Genomic DNA, 14,275 nt, shown 5'->3' with positions numbered 1-14,275 from the left:
GGGAAGAGCTGGGTCTCCACCTCCCCTCCTCTGGACCCAGCTGCCTGTTGCACCATGTTTATTGTCTGTAAGGCAGAGCTGACACCATCAAAGGGCTACCACAGAGCTGGCGGCCGTGCACAACCAACGCTGTCCCTTGTTCCTTTTGCACCCACCGGGGTGGCCCTGTCCCACATCCCACGCCGGCAGCGATGCTCACAGCCCTGCTGGCACCACTTCAGGCCCAGAGCACACTGAGAGCCTCAGGGCAGGCAGCTGCCGGGTCACTGCTTCTTCCCTCATTCCAAAGCTTGGGCATTTGTGTCTGTGGGTGCAGGTGGCAGCACCCAGGCTTCTGAGGGAGACCCTCTCCTGCCCGCTCTGTTGCAAACATCCTGCTGCTGCTTGTCCTTGGGGGCCATCCCGGCATGTCCCCCAGTAGCGTGGGGCCATTTCAGTGGCTGTCGGCATGCCAGCGTGGCCAGCACATGCTGAGTGGGCAGCCAGCGAGGGGATGGCACAGTCCTGCTGCAGGGAAGGCAGTTTGGGAAAGGGCACTGGCATTTTGTTGCTCAGCCTCAGAGGGGGACGGGCAGCCCCTTGTCCCCATAGCACTGTCCCAGCAGGCTGGGGCCAGCGTTGCCCCTCTGTGCGGTGCCAGCGCAGCCTCACGCTTCTTCAGCGGTGGCATCAATCCCTGCGTAGGTGAAGTTCTCGAACAGGGCCATGTTCACGTAGGCCTGTGGGGGAACCCCAGTCAGCAGCCAGTTGTAAACACTGTCCCCATCTACCTCCCATCCCCACCGGCACACTTGTGGGTGCTGTGCTCTGGAGGGAGACAACGGGGCTCCCCACACCCCAAACGTGATGCTGGGGTTACTCCCAAACATGCTGGGGTCACACAGGTTCTGCTGCTGGATGTCCCCCTGCCCCGAGCCCCCCCGCATTTGGACATACCCTGCGCAGGGTGGGCATCGCTCCCACTGAGCTGCTGTCACTCACCTTCCTGGCCTCCAGCATGCGGATGAGCTGCATGGAGATCTGGGCGAAGGGTGGGCGCTCGTAGGGACGGTCACGCCAGCACTGCCGCATCAGCTCGTACCTGGGGGCAGAGAGCCGGCAGTGGCTCAGCATGCACAGGGCGGGGAGAGGGGCCAGAAAAGTTGTTTGTGGGAGATGGGGGCAAGCAGGCAGGAAACTAAAGCCCAGAAAGGGTGTTTGAGATGTGGGACCCCAGGTCAACCCCCAGCCTCAGTGCAGGCGGGAACCAGGCAAGAGCTACTGCAAGCCGGTTGGAACCCTGTGGGGCAGTGGGGATTGATGTAGGTGGGAAGTAGTAGGGAAGATGTAGGTGCCACCATCAGCTGGGGCTCTGCCCACTTACACTTCATCATCACAGTTGCGTGGCTTCTCCATGCGGTAGCCCTGGGGCAGCTTCTCATAGAGCTCAGCGCACGTCATCCCGCAGTATGGTGTCCCTCCTGCAGCCAGAGACACACAGCTGGTTGTGACAGGGGTGGTACCCAGGGTGTCCCCTCTGGGGCTGCAGGAGGACCAGATCTGCAGGGACCTGAGTGGAGGCAGGGGACACAGAAGAGCCTTACCCAAGCTGACGATCTCCCAGAGCAGGACACCGAATGACCACCTGAAAGGGCAGGAGCCGAGGCTGTGATGGAGCCCTCAGCCATGCCCCGCTGATGGGCATGGGACAAAGCAGAGGGAGAAGTGGGCAGCCAGGGCTTGGGCCAAGCCAGCGGCTCCCCAGGGAGATGCATCAGCATCACCTCCTGCCCTTGCAGCACCCAGAGCAAAAGCATTACTGCACTGACCACCCTGGAGAGGGATGGAGGTGGCCATGGTGATGCCCCAGCCCCAGTGCCCCTGCCTGCAGGACTTACACATCGCTCTTGGTGGTGTACACGCTGTAGTTCAGGGACTCGATGGCCATCCAGCGAACCGGCAAGCGGCCCTGGGGAAACAGAGAGGGACTGTCAGGGGAGTGGGGGTGCCCCGCGGATAGACGGCAGCTGTGACCCAGCTGGTCCCGACATAATGGGTTGTTCCTGCTGATGGCGAGGGTCCCGCCCACCGCATTGGTGCAGACCCCATGGAGATGCTTTGCTCCTGCCTCACCATCGTCTTCTTCACATAGACCTCCTCCCCTCTGGAGAGGCCGAAGTCAGCAATCTTGGAGGCCAGGTTTTCTCCCACCAGGATATTCCTGGCTGCCAGGTCCCTGTGAATGAACTGAGAAAGGCCAGCAGTCAGCAGGAGCCACACATTCCCTTCTGCTGGCCACAGGAGTCTCATGCCCTGATGAGGAGTCCCCAGGCCCCAGGGGAAGGATGCTCTGAGAGGCTTGCTGGGGTTGTACCTGCTTCTCACTCAGGTACTGCATCCCCTTGGCCACATCTGAAGCAAACTGGAGGAGCTGCTGGGAGGTGAGCGTGGAGGCGGTGCCATGCTCTTTGGCAAAGGCCGGGTCTGTCTCCAAGACTCGGCTTTTGCGGAGGAAGTCGAGGAGGTTTCCGTAGGGAGCATACTCAATGGCGATGTACAGGTAGCCTGGGGGGAAGAAGGAGGTTGGGCTCATGGGGCTCTCCCCAGCAAAGAGGAATACACAGCTGGGCAGGGGCCATGGGGCTGGAGAGTGAGGAGAGGGGGACAGCCCTCACCTTTGTTCTCACAGGCACCCAGCAAGTTGATGATGTTGGGGTGATGGCCCAGTTTGCACAGCACCTCCAGCTCCCCGGCAAAGTCACGATGGTCATTCTCCGAAGCAAACTCTGGAAGCAAAGAAGGGATGGACACCTCAGTCCTACAATAAAGACCCTTCCTCTGGCTCTTGCCCCTCCTCAGACCCGAGCGTGGCCCAGGATGCAGCTGCATCCCCCATCCTACCCTGACTGCCTCCCCTCAGGCTCACCTTTCAGCATCTTGATGGCTGCGTTCATTTTCAGGCCATCCTTTTTGATCATGGCCCTAATGACCTGCCCAAAGTTGCCCTCCCCGATCATGTCCTCAAACTTGATGTCTTCCCACTCCAGGATGGGGTAGCTGAGGGGCTCGGGCTGTGGCTTGGGCCGGCGTGTCAGTGTCAGGGTTCCTGAGTTGAACTGCAGGATGGTCTCTTCCCCCTGGCAGATGGGAGCAGGTGAGGTTAGAGGCACCGGGCACCCCTCTGCCCGCGCGGCAGTCCCGGCAGGGCAGGTGTCGTGGGCAAGGGCGGGCTCCGCACCCTCTCTGCGTGGAAGTGAGGTCTGGCTGCATCTGGACTGGAGGCTACGGAGCGTGACCTGGATCGGGCTGGGACGTGGGGAGCTGGGGACACGGTCCTGGTGGGGCAGGCGGCACTCACCGAGCCAGACTGGTACGTAAAGGTGCGGCGCCGGTGGAAAAAATTCTTCTTGATGAGGAAAAGTGCCAGAAGGGCAAAGAGGATGGTGAGGCAGGTGACGGACACGGAGCCAACGATGGCCAAGAGCAGCTGCTGGTCTATTCCTGCCTGCTCGGTGCTCTGGCTGCCCAGGCTGGGGGGGACGCTCAGCGCTCCTGTCAAAAGGAGGGACGGAGGGTCGTGGTCCGTGGCTGAGTCCTGCCCAGGCTGCATGGGTGGCCAAGCACCAAGACAGCAGCCCTCTCCCAGCACCCTGGGACCCCATGAAGACACCACAACCACATCCTGAGCTCCTGGTGCCATGGTGGCACAGTGATGAGGGTGTCACTGCCGGGGCCTGCCACCAAACCTGCCAGTTTCTGGACCTCCAACCAGCTCTGGGTCCAACCACCAGCTCCTCCCATGCCATCTCTGCCCTGTTCCTCTAGCCCCTCATGTACTGCATCACCCTCTGGTTAAGGCACAGCCTCTCTGTGGGTGCCGTGCTGTCACCATGCCAGCCCTGCCCCATCAGGACTAGGAGGAGCAGGATTTCTAAAGGTGCCCACAAGTGTTGTGGGCTTGGGCTGCTGCTTCAGAGCCACTCTCGGAGATTACAATGAGCTCCCTGGTCACTCTTTGCTGACCCAGATGCTCAGCCCAAGCTCTAGCAAAGCCATGTGGCCCCTGCCTGCTGGGACACCTCTCTTACCATCCCCCAGGGTCCTGGCTTTCACGGGCTGACTCCATTCTCCCGGGACATGGGAGTTGGCACGGACGCGAAACTGGTAGCTGGTGCTGGCGTTGAGGCCCCCAACGATCTTGGTGGTCTCGGCACCATTGTCAGTGTCGATCCACTGGGGCTCACTGGTGCCCCCCACCTGCTGCAGCTCCACAATGTACTTGGTGATGCCCCCGTTGGGGTACTCGGGGACCTGCCAGGAGAGCCTGATTGCGGTGTCGGACACAGACTCTGCTGAGAGCAACCGTGGGGAGGAGGGCCCTGGGACAAGGAGAGGAGAGTGTCAGTCCCGGGACGGGGCTCCTGGCACTGCAGGGGCTGAATGCTGCAGTGAAGACCAGACCTCGTGGATGACAACGGCAACCAAAGCTGTGCCAGGTTTGAGGAACCCCCAGCCCCTGCTTGGAGGAGTTGCGGGAGGAGGTGGAGCTGCTCTCCGGGTACAACAGTGGGGCAGGACTGTACTCCCAAATGCTCCCAGCCTCAGGGACTGCCAAGCTAGATGTCTGTATTGACTAACCCTTGGGATATTTTATTTCTTCAACCCTCCCTCACACACAGTGCTCCCACTGCCTTCTCTGAGCCTTCTCCACCCTGCCCACATTCATAACCCCAAATCCCACAAAGCTCCTACAAGCGCCGAGCGGAGAAAACCTCACATCCTCCAAGCCTGACACCCACCAGCCCTCCCAACATGTACCAGCTGCCACTGAGCCTCACTGAAAGCCTCATGCACTCCTTCCCCCTTGGCTGCCAGAAAGGTTGGTCAGGCTGGTGCTCCACCTCCCCATGGTCTTCCACCTACATGGGGGGCTGCGTGCATGTGTGCGTGTGCCCACAGGAGGGACCTCAGGTCTCCCCAAGCCCTAGTGACCATACAGCAAAATTACCAGGCAGCAAAGTTAAAGCAAACCCAAGGGAAATAGTTTTTTCATGCAGAGTACAATTAGGTTGTTGCTACAATGTCTTGTAAATGCTGCAAGTATAGACAGGTCCATCAGGGTTGGGCAAGGGTGTGGAGGATGGATCTGTTTGTGAGCATCAGTAGTGATAGTCTGATGAATGTTATGTTCAGCTTGGGATGTTTCTCAGCTGCTTGGCGCTGGAGGATGTGGGGTCTAGTGGGGAAAGGAGGACCCATTTTCCCCCAAGCAGCTGTTCATGCTCTATCAGAGATGGCATACAGGAGCAGCCAGACCTGAGGATGGCCGCTGTTAAAATTATAACTGATTTACCACTGCAGTTCCGTGTGATAAATCCCTGTGTTCTGCTGGACTCACCTTTGCTGTTGATCATGACCTTGTAGAGGTCGGAGGGGGGCCCCAAGCTGGTGCAGTGGTATACCAGCACCTCCAGCCCATACTCCTTGTTGAACTCCAGGCCCTCGATGCGGGCAGAAAGCACAGAAATGGATGTGATGTTTTTGTCAGACACCAGCCGCCTTGCAGAGTCAAGGAGGCGGACGATGAACCCATGTGCCGGCTCATAGTTACTTGGCAATTTCCAGTTGACGTGAAGTGTGTTTTTATCCTCTATGGACCAGCCTTCAATCACAGGCTTGACTGTGGGCTCTGCAAACAAAAATGCAGCAAAACGTCATGGCGCATCAGTCCCAGGGCTTTGCAGACACTGTGCATTGCAGGGTTAGGGGTAGGATCAGCATTAGGGTCAGAGTCAGGGTCTGGCTGGGGAAGATGGAGGCTCACCAAGGCACCCAGTCACCATGACGGCCTCGGGCCCTTTGCTGCCCTCCCCACCATCCCCTGGGCGGCTCAGCTGCACCTTGACAATGTAGGCGGTCACTGGCCGGAGGTTCATGACGGTGATGTTCTCACTGTTGTCAACTGTTGGCCAAGATGACGACATGTCAAAGACACACCCATGACTTGCCCTCCTTGGTGTCACCATGGGGGTCCCAGGACGGAGACCTCTGCCCACCCCCCAGACCTCCACTGGCTGGGGCAGCTGTCCCCTCCCACCCAGGTCATACCTGTGCCCCCACCCCCCAGCAGACACATACCCACAATGGATGACCATGCTGAGGTGTCGTCCTTGGGCTTGTAGAGCAGCTTGATGGAGATGATGGGCCCATCACCAGAGAAGCAGTCCACTGGTGACACCACGAGCTGGCGGCTCTGCTTGGCCAGCAGCCGGGGGGGACTCAGGGGCGCTGGCGGCACTTGAGGGGGAAGGAGGGAATGATACCAGTGGGACTGGGAGCAACAAGGAGCAGAGTGTGGGTACATCCACCACCTCTTAGCTCCTTCCAACTTTGTCAGGGAAGTCTTTTATCATGACCAAAACTTGCCTGCTGGCACTGAGGTGCATGACGGGTGGCACCCAGTCCAGTGCAGGGGGTCTGGCATTGCCACACCATGCTGTCAGCCTCCCCCAGCAACCCTGACTTGTCCCACTTATGCCGCTGCCCTTTTCTCACCTCGGATGTTGACCTTGACTTTCCGGCTGTCCTGGCCCCCAGTCGTGGAGACCCGGCACTCCCAGAGCCCGGTGTCTGCCTTCGTCAGGTGCTGCACCTGAAACTCACAGGTGATCTGCCCCGGCTCGATGATGGCTTTGATGAGCTGCAGGCACAGAGGGTGCCGTCAGCTCCCTGGCTCCCTGCACCAGCCTGAAGCTGCCCAGCAGCCCGGTGGGGAGATGGGTGCTTTTCCAGGAGCTGGAAAGATGGGGACCGTGGTGGGGCAAGGGCGCAGGGGTGGTACCTTGAGTACAGTGCCATCAGCCTTGCGCAGCTCCACGCTGTCGCTGGTAGGCAGTGGGTTGCCAGTGGCCACGCAGCTGACGACAGGCTCCGAGCCCAGGTTGAACTCAAGCTCTGAGGCCAGTTGTATGATCTGGGGGAACCGGTCTGGCACACAGATATCGGCATTAGGGCTGGCCCCACTCCTCACCAGGCACAAGAGAGGCTGGCACCTTTCCCCGGTCCTGCCCACAGCCAGACCCTGGTGCCAGGGGGCTGGTGCCAGACGCTGTGGTCCAGCCCTGATCCCCACCCATGTGCCAGGCTCAGCAACATTCTCGGCATGGCCAGCCCCGGGGGACCAAATCAGATCCTCCCCTTGCAACATCCTGGTTTCCATGGGGTTGGGGGTTATTTCTGCAGGCAACAGGGGGCTGGTGAGGCCAGCAGCTGATGGCCCCCCCAGTCACCGGTGAGGAAGAAGCTGGAGCCCACCCGAGGGTGGGGGACAGAAACCCACCGCAGCCCTGCACCAGCCTCACCTGACTTCTCACAGTGTTGCCCATGCCAGCCTGCCGGGCAGACACAGCCACTGAAACGGTTACAGCTGCCTCCATTTCGGCAGGCGCACCTCAGGGCGCAGTCAGGGCCGTAGTATCCCAGGGGACAGGCTGTGGGAAGAGGAGAGCTCACTGCTACCGGCGGCCGTGGTGCAGTACCGTGGAGGCAGCACCGCTCAGCCCATGCCAACTCTCGGCTGGTAGATGTTTGCACAGGTGCTGCTGCCGCCGCAGAGCAGAGCAGAGCCAGGCCCCAAAGGAAGCCCAGGCTGGATGGATCAACTGATGGATGCCCACATCCCTGTACCTTGGCTGCAGCGAGAGCCGCTCCAGCCTGAGGCGCAGGAGCAGCCGTAGGGGTCCGGCAGGCAGAAGCTCAGTCCCCTGCAGCCCTGGTCTCTCTGGCACGTCTCCTGGCAGTTGCGGCCAAACTGGCCTTCCCGGCAGGCTGGAAAAACAAGTGTGGTCTGCCCTCACCTGCCATTCACCCACGTGCTGTTCGTGCACAGCACAGCACCGGCTCGGGTGTCCCAAGCTGCGTATCTCCACCCGGAGCAGACACAGGAGCCGTGTCCTGCTGAGAAGGTGGATGGTCCAGCCCTGCTCCCGAAACAGGGCCCACTGTGGTCAGGGATGCACTGGTGCAGCGGGGCCACCACGCGTGTCCTGGCCACAGCTCCCACTGCTGGGCAGCCCAGCACCTACCTCGCTCACAGCGGGTGCCCATGAACCCGGGAGGGCAGACACATTCACCAGCATGGTCATGGCAGATGCCACCATTCAGACAGTCGGGACAGTCCTTCTCACAGGACGGTCCCCATTTCTTTGCAGGGCAGGCTGCGGGGAGAGCAGAGGGGGCACAGGGTGACACCGGGCTGGAAGGCAGGGTACAGCTGCCTGTCTCCACGTCCTGGGGAGCCAGGACCTTGCTGACCTCTCACGATCAGGCGGTAGAAGGCACTCCAGAGAGGGCTGTCCCCCATGAATGTGGCGCTGTAGACACCGTTTTCGCTCACGCTGACGTTGGGGAGTGTCAGGATGACAAGGTCGCCTCGCACCTCGCCCCGGTCCGTGGTCTGGTAGTAGGTGCCTGCAAGGGGGCAGGGGGTGACCTGGGGCCACCTCCCCACCTCCAGGACAGGCACCAGGTACTGGCTGGGAGCAGCCCCAGCCCTGTGCCTGCTCTTGGGGTCACTTGCCATTTCTTTTCCACATAACGTCTGTCTCCTTCCTCTTGAGGACCCTGGCAGAGAAGGTGGCTGGCTCGCCGACGTTCACAGATTGCGTGGCCTTCACTGGGAAGAGGTGGGCTGCAGAGGAGGACGAGCAAGCGGAGCAGTCATTGCCCCCAGGGCGCTCACACCCAAGGGCAGCACCCGCACCCCCAGACCTGCCACCCCAAAACACGGCCCTGGCGCAGCTCAGTACTCGCCACACGTTTCGGCTGGCACACCCTGACATGCCAGCCCCCCTGCCCCGTGTGGGAGCTGGGACCTCCTTGAGCCCCTGCAGCGACCCTCCATCCCCCACAGGCACACACCAAGGTCTGGGATGGGACACCCTGCCTGACGGCCAGCCAGCCCCAGCCGGGTGCAGGATGCCAGTGGCAGCAGCCTGGGGAAGTGACAGCTGGGACAAATCCACACGGTGCCCCCGGCCGGCTACTGGCTCGGGAGGGAGCGGGGAAGCGGGTGTGCGGAGGGCTGCACTCCAGCCCACAGCACCAGTGGCCCTCTCATGGCTGCTTTCCAGCTTTCCCAGGGACTGGGGCATGCAGCAGCAATGAACTCCCAGCGCATTAACATGAGTCACCCGAAGCCCAGCTCCGAGCACAAACAGGGCCTGGGAAACCAAGCCCTGGGTGTGCCAGGACAGACACAAAAGATGGCACAGACGGGCGCTGCTCTCGGAGCCTGCCAGCACGCCGGCTTGCACCCACTAAAAGCAGCCATGCTGGGTTGGAGCTGAGGCACATCCAGCCCCAGCGTGGCCGGGGGCCAGGAGGGAGGTGGCACACATCGCAGGCACCCGGGGAAGGGCAACACGGGTCCCGCGTCCTAGTAATTCCACAGAATCGCCTCCCCACCTATCCCTTTAGTTGGGATCTTTCCACCATGGACTTTGCAGTCCCTTTTAAAGGGCACACAGGTGTGGGCCCCATTCTGTCTCGCCTCATCTCACTCACTGGAGTGAGAGCCTGACACGTCCCCTGGGGATCCTCAAACACAGTGCTTTGCATTTACCTACACTGAATTTTATCCGTCACTCCATCACTGCTCAGCAGCATCTGCAGCCCCCCGCAAGGGCTCATCCATCTCCCCAGCTCTCCTGGCAGCACGGGGACAGCAGCTGGCCTGGCCACTTGTTCCGCTGTTTGTAAGCACAACTGGTGGCACAGGTCCCCTCAGAGACCCCATGCCATGCCGGTGGGGACTTCCCCGTGTCACGAGAACAACAAATTAACTCTTGTTCTCGCTCCCTTTCTTTTAGTCAGTTATTTACCCATGCCACCCCCTGGGTGCAGAGTTGCTCCCAAAGAGTCTTTGAAAGGGAATTTTCCCAGTTTTCTCCAGGAACCCAAGCAGACAGTGTCAACTGGGTCATCCACAGCATCCTCACTGCTGCTACCCCAGAGACCCTCCCTCTGCAAACTCAGCTGCCTCTTTCTCAGGGATCACATAACCACAATTTCTGCCCTTTATTACAGTTTCTGCTAATTTGCCTGGTCCCAATTTGGATTTACAGGCCTGTAACTCCCTACCCAGAAAGCTTTTAGGAAAGGCTGGCGTCCCAGGAGCAGCCTTGCCACCCACCCTCCACTCATGCCCCACAGGCAGCGGTGCAGCCCTGCTCATGGCAAGCCTGGCCTGGCCATGCCGCGCTGCTCCATCTACCTGTCTCCTGCTACCAGTGCTGGCATTTTAGACAGATCTCCCAGCAAGTTTTCCCAACTTCTCTATTGTGCACATGGATGCAAACCCAAAATTATTTTGGTTTTCTGCAACTGTTTTTCTGGGCATCTTTCTGCTCTGGGTATTGTAAAAAATAGTTTATTGCCAGACTTAAACCCTTCTGAAAATTGCTTCTCAGGATCTTTTTGATCTGCTTTACTTTGTTTGTACAGAAAAACTTCCAAGGTTTATCATCCTTCCTATGTTCTTCTTCATGCATGACGTTTCAGGAGATGCCAACTTTCCTCTGACAGCATTCCCCACCCGCTGTTTCATCACCCTAGCCTGCTTTGGTGCGCTCTTGGGCTTGACAGGAGAGACGATTCGTGCCAAGCCCCCCCTGTGGGTTCTGTACCGAGCCCGCCCTCACCCTGCAAAGATGTAATTTCTTTGCTTACTTTTTCCTTTTTTCTTTTACTACTTCTCTAAATTAAACAGAGCAACAGCAGCTTGTTCGGCACTTGTAACTCCTGCAGGGGCTGGGATCCGGACACTGACCATCTCCTCCACAGTGCTTTTTTGGCCTGGCTGTGTTGACCCAGGAGCAGGGGGCTGGTTGGGAACCCTCCTCCAGGGAACACCCTGTCACGCCTATGGAGTCCCAGGGCTGTCACCTTCCTCTGTGACCTATATTCAGGTACATCTGGGGGTGCAGAGTCCCCTCTGTCCCCCACACTCTCTCCCGGTGCCTCTGCCTCCCTTCCTCGGCGCCTCAGTGCCGCTCTGCTTGCCCAGACCAGCAGGCTCCATTTCTGATAAGACTGCAGCCATTTCTGGGTTGAGCCTCTGGCCGAGGATACAGGCTGGTCCCTGCTCCTTGGGGGATGCTTGGACACCACCGGTAGCCTCTGTTCCCCAGCCTGGAGATGCTACAGCTGTGTGCTAAAGCTGTGTTTTAACACAAGCAGGGAAACTTTTATCTCCCACCTCTCATTCTCAGCAAAAGGTCAACTGCTTTAGCCAAAACTTTCTAAAAAAGAGCTAGAAAGCATCCTGAGGGAAACACCTATCACAAAAAAATTCAGTCCTGATAGTTTTGCAAAGTCTGAAGCACGGAGGGAGCAGAGGTTGCGGGGACAATGTGGGATAGTGCTGCCCCAGGTGGTATCCCTGCCACCGGCCAGACCTGGGGGGCCTTTCAGCTTATATGGCCCCAAATGGGAGCAGGACACAAGAGCCCAGTGCTGCCCTTGGCTGCAGCGTGCCCTGGCAGTGCCTCTCAGTGAGACCCCACTGCTAGAGCGACGACGTGCTGCTGTGGCATGGTTCTCACCAAGCGCCTGGGGAGGCTGCTGGAGATGTGCCCTGGTGCTACCTCCTCCCTGGGAGCCTGTGGTGGGGGCACAAGGCTGACACAGCTCCGATGGGCTGCCCCCCACCCTGGTTAATGATTTCCAGACCCCCCTGCCTCCTCCAAGGGTGGCCGACTTCCTCTTGGACCTTGCCCTGTTCCCGGGAACCCTTCCCAGCCCAGCGGGCTGCCTGCATTGCTGCCTGTCCCCGCATGCCTCCATGGAGCTCGGCCACACTACTCCAGCTGAACATCCCTCCCCACTCCATCCCACCGGTTCTAGTGGACCCCAAACCTAGCCTGTGGGTCACAGCCATGCCCCCACCATGCTGGATGGCACTGGGACTGCGAAGCACAGGGCAGGAAGCTCCCCCACGGACCCAGCTAGCAGGCGGGGGGCTGCCTGCTGCCCCCCCAGCGACTCACCGTTGTGGCTGTTGTGCACATAGACCACCTGTGCCTGCTCGGTTGGGGTGCGCCCCAGGCAGTAGAGGATCCCCACCAGGTCAGCCATGGAGAAGCCCCTGGCCTGGACATGGTTGCTGCGGTTGCGGTAGTTTTGGAAGCCTGTCTTGGGGTGTGTCATCACTATCTTGTTCTCCCGCTCGATCTGCAGGTAGCTCACGTCCCGCTCCCCCATGACGCAGGAGAGGAAGAAGTCGGAGTGGGACAGGCTCCGCACGTTGGCTATCAGGGTGATGTCCAGGATGGCCCCTGGGGTGGGAGAGCACGAGGGCATGTCATGGCTGGACAAGGGCACGGCCATCACAGCCCTGCCTCAGGGCCAGTCCCCATCACCCAGATGCCACCCCCTTTCCAGGACATTTTTGCCACCCCCAGCCCAGGAGAGGCACAGCCAAGTCAGGCGCAGATCCATCAGGATGATGCAGTGGACATTTCCACTCTCCTTTTGGAGATTTCCATGGGCTCAGCCCCCTGCCATGAGCCAAGCGTTCAGCAAGACGGGGGTCTTGGGGCCCCTCTCCTCCCACAAGCTGCCCACACCCCGGCCCTGTGCTGGGAGAGGCAGGCAGGGGAGGGCACTGCTGGCCTCTGAGGTCTCCAGATGGCTGATCACAAAGGGATGTTTCTTCCCTCCAAACCCTGCTCAGCGCTACTGAGCTCCCACAGATGCCTCGTCCCACCAAGCCTCCCTGGGGCAGGGGCGGCTGCCCGGGGCAGAGGGAAAGGGGCGATTTACCTGCCAACCATGGGAGGAGAAGTAGAAGATAAACCTGGAGTCCCATGTCCTTGGAGTGTGTCCCAAATCTGGCAGAGGTCAGAAGATCCCCAGCATGTCCCAGCCACGGGTGTCAGAGCTGGAGGCTGCGGCTGCCTAGGGGCTCCACGTGAGCGGCAGCTCAGGACCCCTGCTCCCTGCCCATGGCCCCCACCTCGCCTGCACCCTGCTGCTTGGCGTCTGGGGCAGCTGGGACCACCTCCTCTGGCACATAGCCTGGGCACGGCGAGGAAGATGCCCCCGTCTCCACTTGCTCAATCACCACCTGGTTGCTCAGGAGCAGGGCTTGGTGGGGAAGAGGCCACTGATGTCCCCTGCCGGGTGGCAGCTCTTCCAGGGAGCAGGCACCTACCCCTCCAGGGCTAGGATTGCACGCTCAGGGCTCCCCAAGCCATGCTGAGCCCCCAGCCCAGCGGGAGGTGCCCCGACCCCCCTCCCTGCCCGCTGTGCAGAAGGTCTCATGCCCCAGCCCGCCTGGGTGGCAGCATCCCTGTCCCCTCGGTGCAGCCCCGGGGCTGATGGCTGTGGGAAGGGCTCTCTGGAGCAGGGAAAGGAAAGGGGCCAAGGGGCCGCGGCTGGCGGCGGCGGCGGCGGAGCCAAATCCTGTTTCCCATGCGGCGTTTCCTGCTCTCCACCCATTGTTTGGAGACGGCCCTGACTCCAGGAGCTGGCGGGAGCTGCCTTGCACAGACTGACCCCCGGCGAGCGGCGTGCAGCGATGCTGAGGCCGTACACACCTCGTGACGCCTTGGCCTCCTGCCGCCACGAGCCAGGGTGCTGAGGCACGGCCCCACCTGGGCTGTTATGCCGGGGCTGGACTCATGCCTGCAGTGGCCTGTCTCGGGGCCGCTGCCTGGGTTGAAAGGAGCTGAGGGGGAGCACAGGCAGGACGACGAAAAGCTGGCGTGGGAGGGCAGCCACTGCCGGGGGCAGAAAACCTTCCATGTTGCAGTAAACATGTCTGGGAGGAAGCGGGAAGCAGCAGAAACCCTGGCTTTCCCTGAGTGCTTTCCCACGCACAGCGCCAGCGGGGGCAGTGGCACAGGGATGGCAGGGCATGGCCCTGCTGCCCCCCCAGCCCCAGGGGTCCCACACCCACCCTCCTGCAAGGCTGCCCCTGGCCTCCAGTGGGATCTGGGCTCTTTGCCTGGCAACTGAAAGGCATTCCCCAGGAAATCACGGTAAGCTTCACCTGCCAAACCTCACTCTGCTCCACAAATCGAACTGTTCCCACGTGAAAGCCAGGGCTGCTGGGGAGTGAGCTTCATGTTTTGGTGTGTCCCGAGCCCATGTTGTATCCGGCCAAAAATCTAAAGCACACATGGAGAGGAAGGGGAAATCCATTCATCACTTCCGACTATTTACAGCGCGCTCCGGGGCCGCGCGGTACCCACAGTGTGCCGAGGGAGCGATGGCAGCAGGCAGGGCCTCCTCC

General features: G+C 60.4%; 1 protein-coding gene across 2 annotated transcripts; it reads right to left on the bottom strand.

The window, feature by feature from the left end:
* Window positions 1–43: 43 nt before the first annotated feature.
* Window positions 44–13,459, bottom strand: TIE1 (tyrosine kinase with immunoglobulin like and EGF like domains 1). Of its 2 annotated transcripts, none has more exons than XM_013300014.3 (23): window positions 12,802–13,459; window positions 12,027–12,314; window positions 8,558–8,668; window positions 8,293–8,448; window positions 8,064–8,195; window positions 7,666–7,806; window positions 7,341–7,469; window positions 6,821–6,966; window positions 6,535–6,679; window positions 6,118–6,276; window positions 5,804–5,941; window positions 5,378–5,668; window positions 4,068–4,358; window positions 3,218–3,531; window positions 2,906–3,116; window positions 2,655–2,765; window positions 2,354–2,544; window positions 2,113–2,226; window positions 1,878–1,948; window positions 1,584–1,624; window positions 1,364–1,460; window positions 982–1,081; window positions 44–719 (listed from the first exon to the last, which is right to left on the bottom strand). In XM_013300014.3, exons 1-23 carry the CDS (start codon window positions 12,845–12,847, stop codon window positions 648–650), a joined length of 3,495 nt encoding a protein of 1,164 aa, XP_013155468.2. In that variant the 5' UTR covers window positions 12,848–13,459; the 3' UTR covers window positions 44–647. The 2 variants fall into 2 exon arrangements, with proteins under 2 accessions (XP_013155468.2, XP_027644049.2); XM_027788248.2 differs by having other exon boundaries at window positions 3,338–3,531; window positions 12,802–13,455.
* Window positions 13,460–14,275: the final 816 nt, after the last annotated feature.

This window comes from Falco peregrinus, chromosome 10 (assembly GCF_023634155.1).
Source record: "Falco peregrinus isolate bFalPer1 chromosome 10, bFalPer1.pri, whole genome shotgun sequence".
NCBI lineage: Eukaryota > Metazoa > Chordata > Aves > Falconiformes > Falconidae > Falco > Falco peregrinus.
The sequence above is the reverse complement of the archived record's forward strand: the minus strand, read 5'-3'. Positions and strand labels throughout refer to the sequence as shown.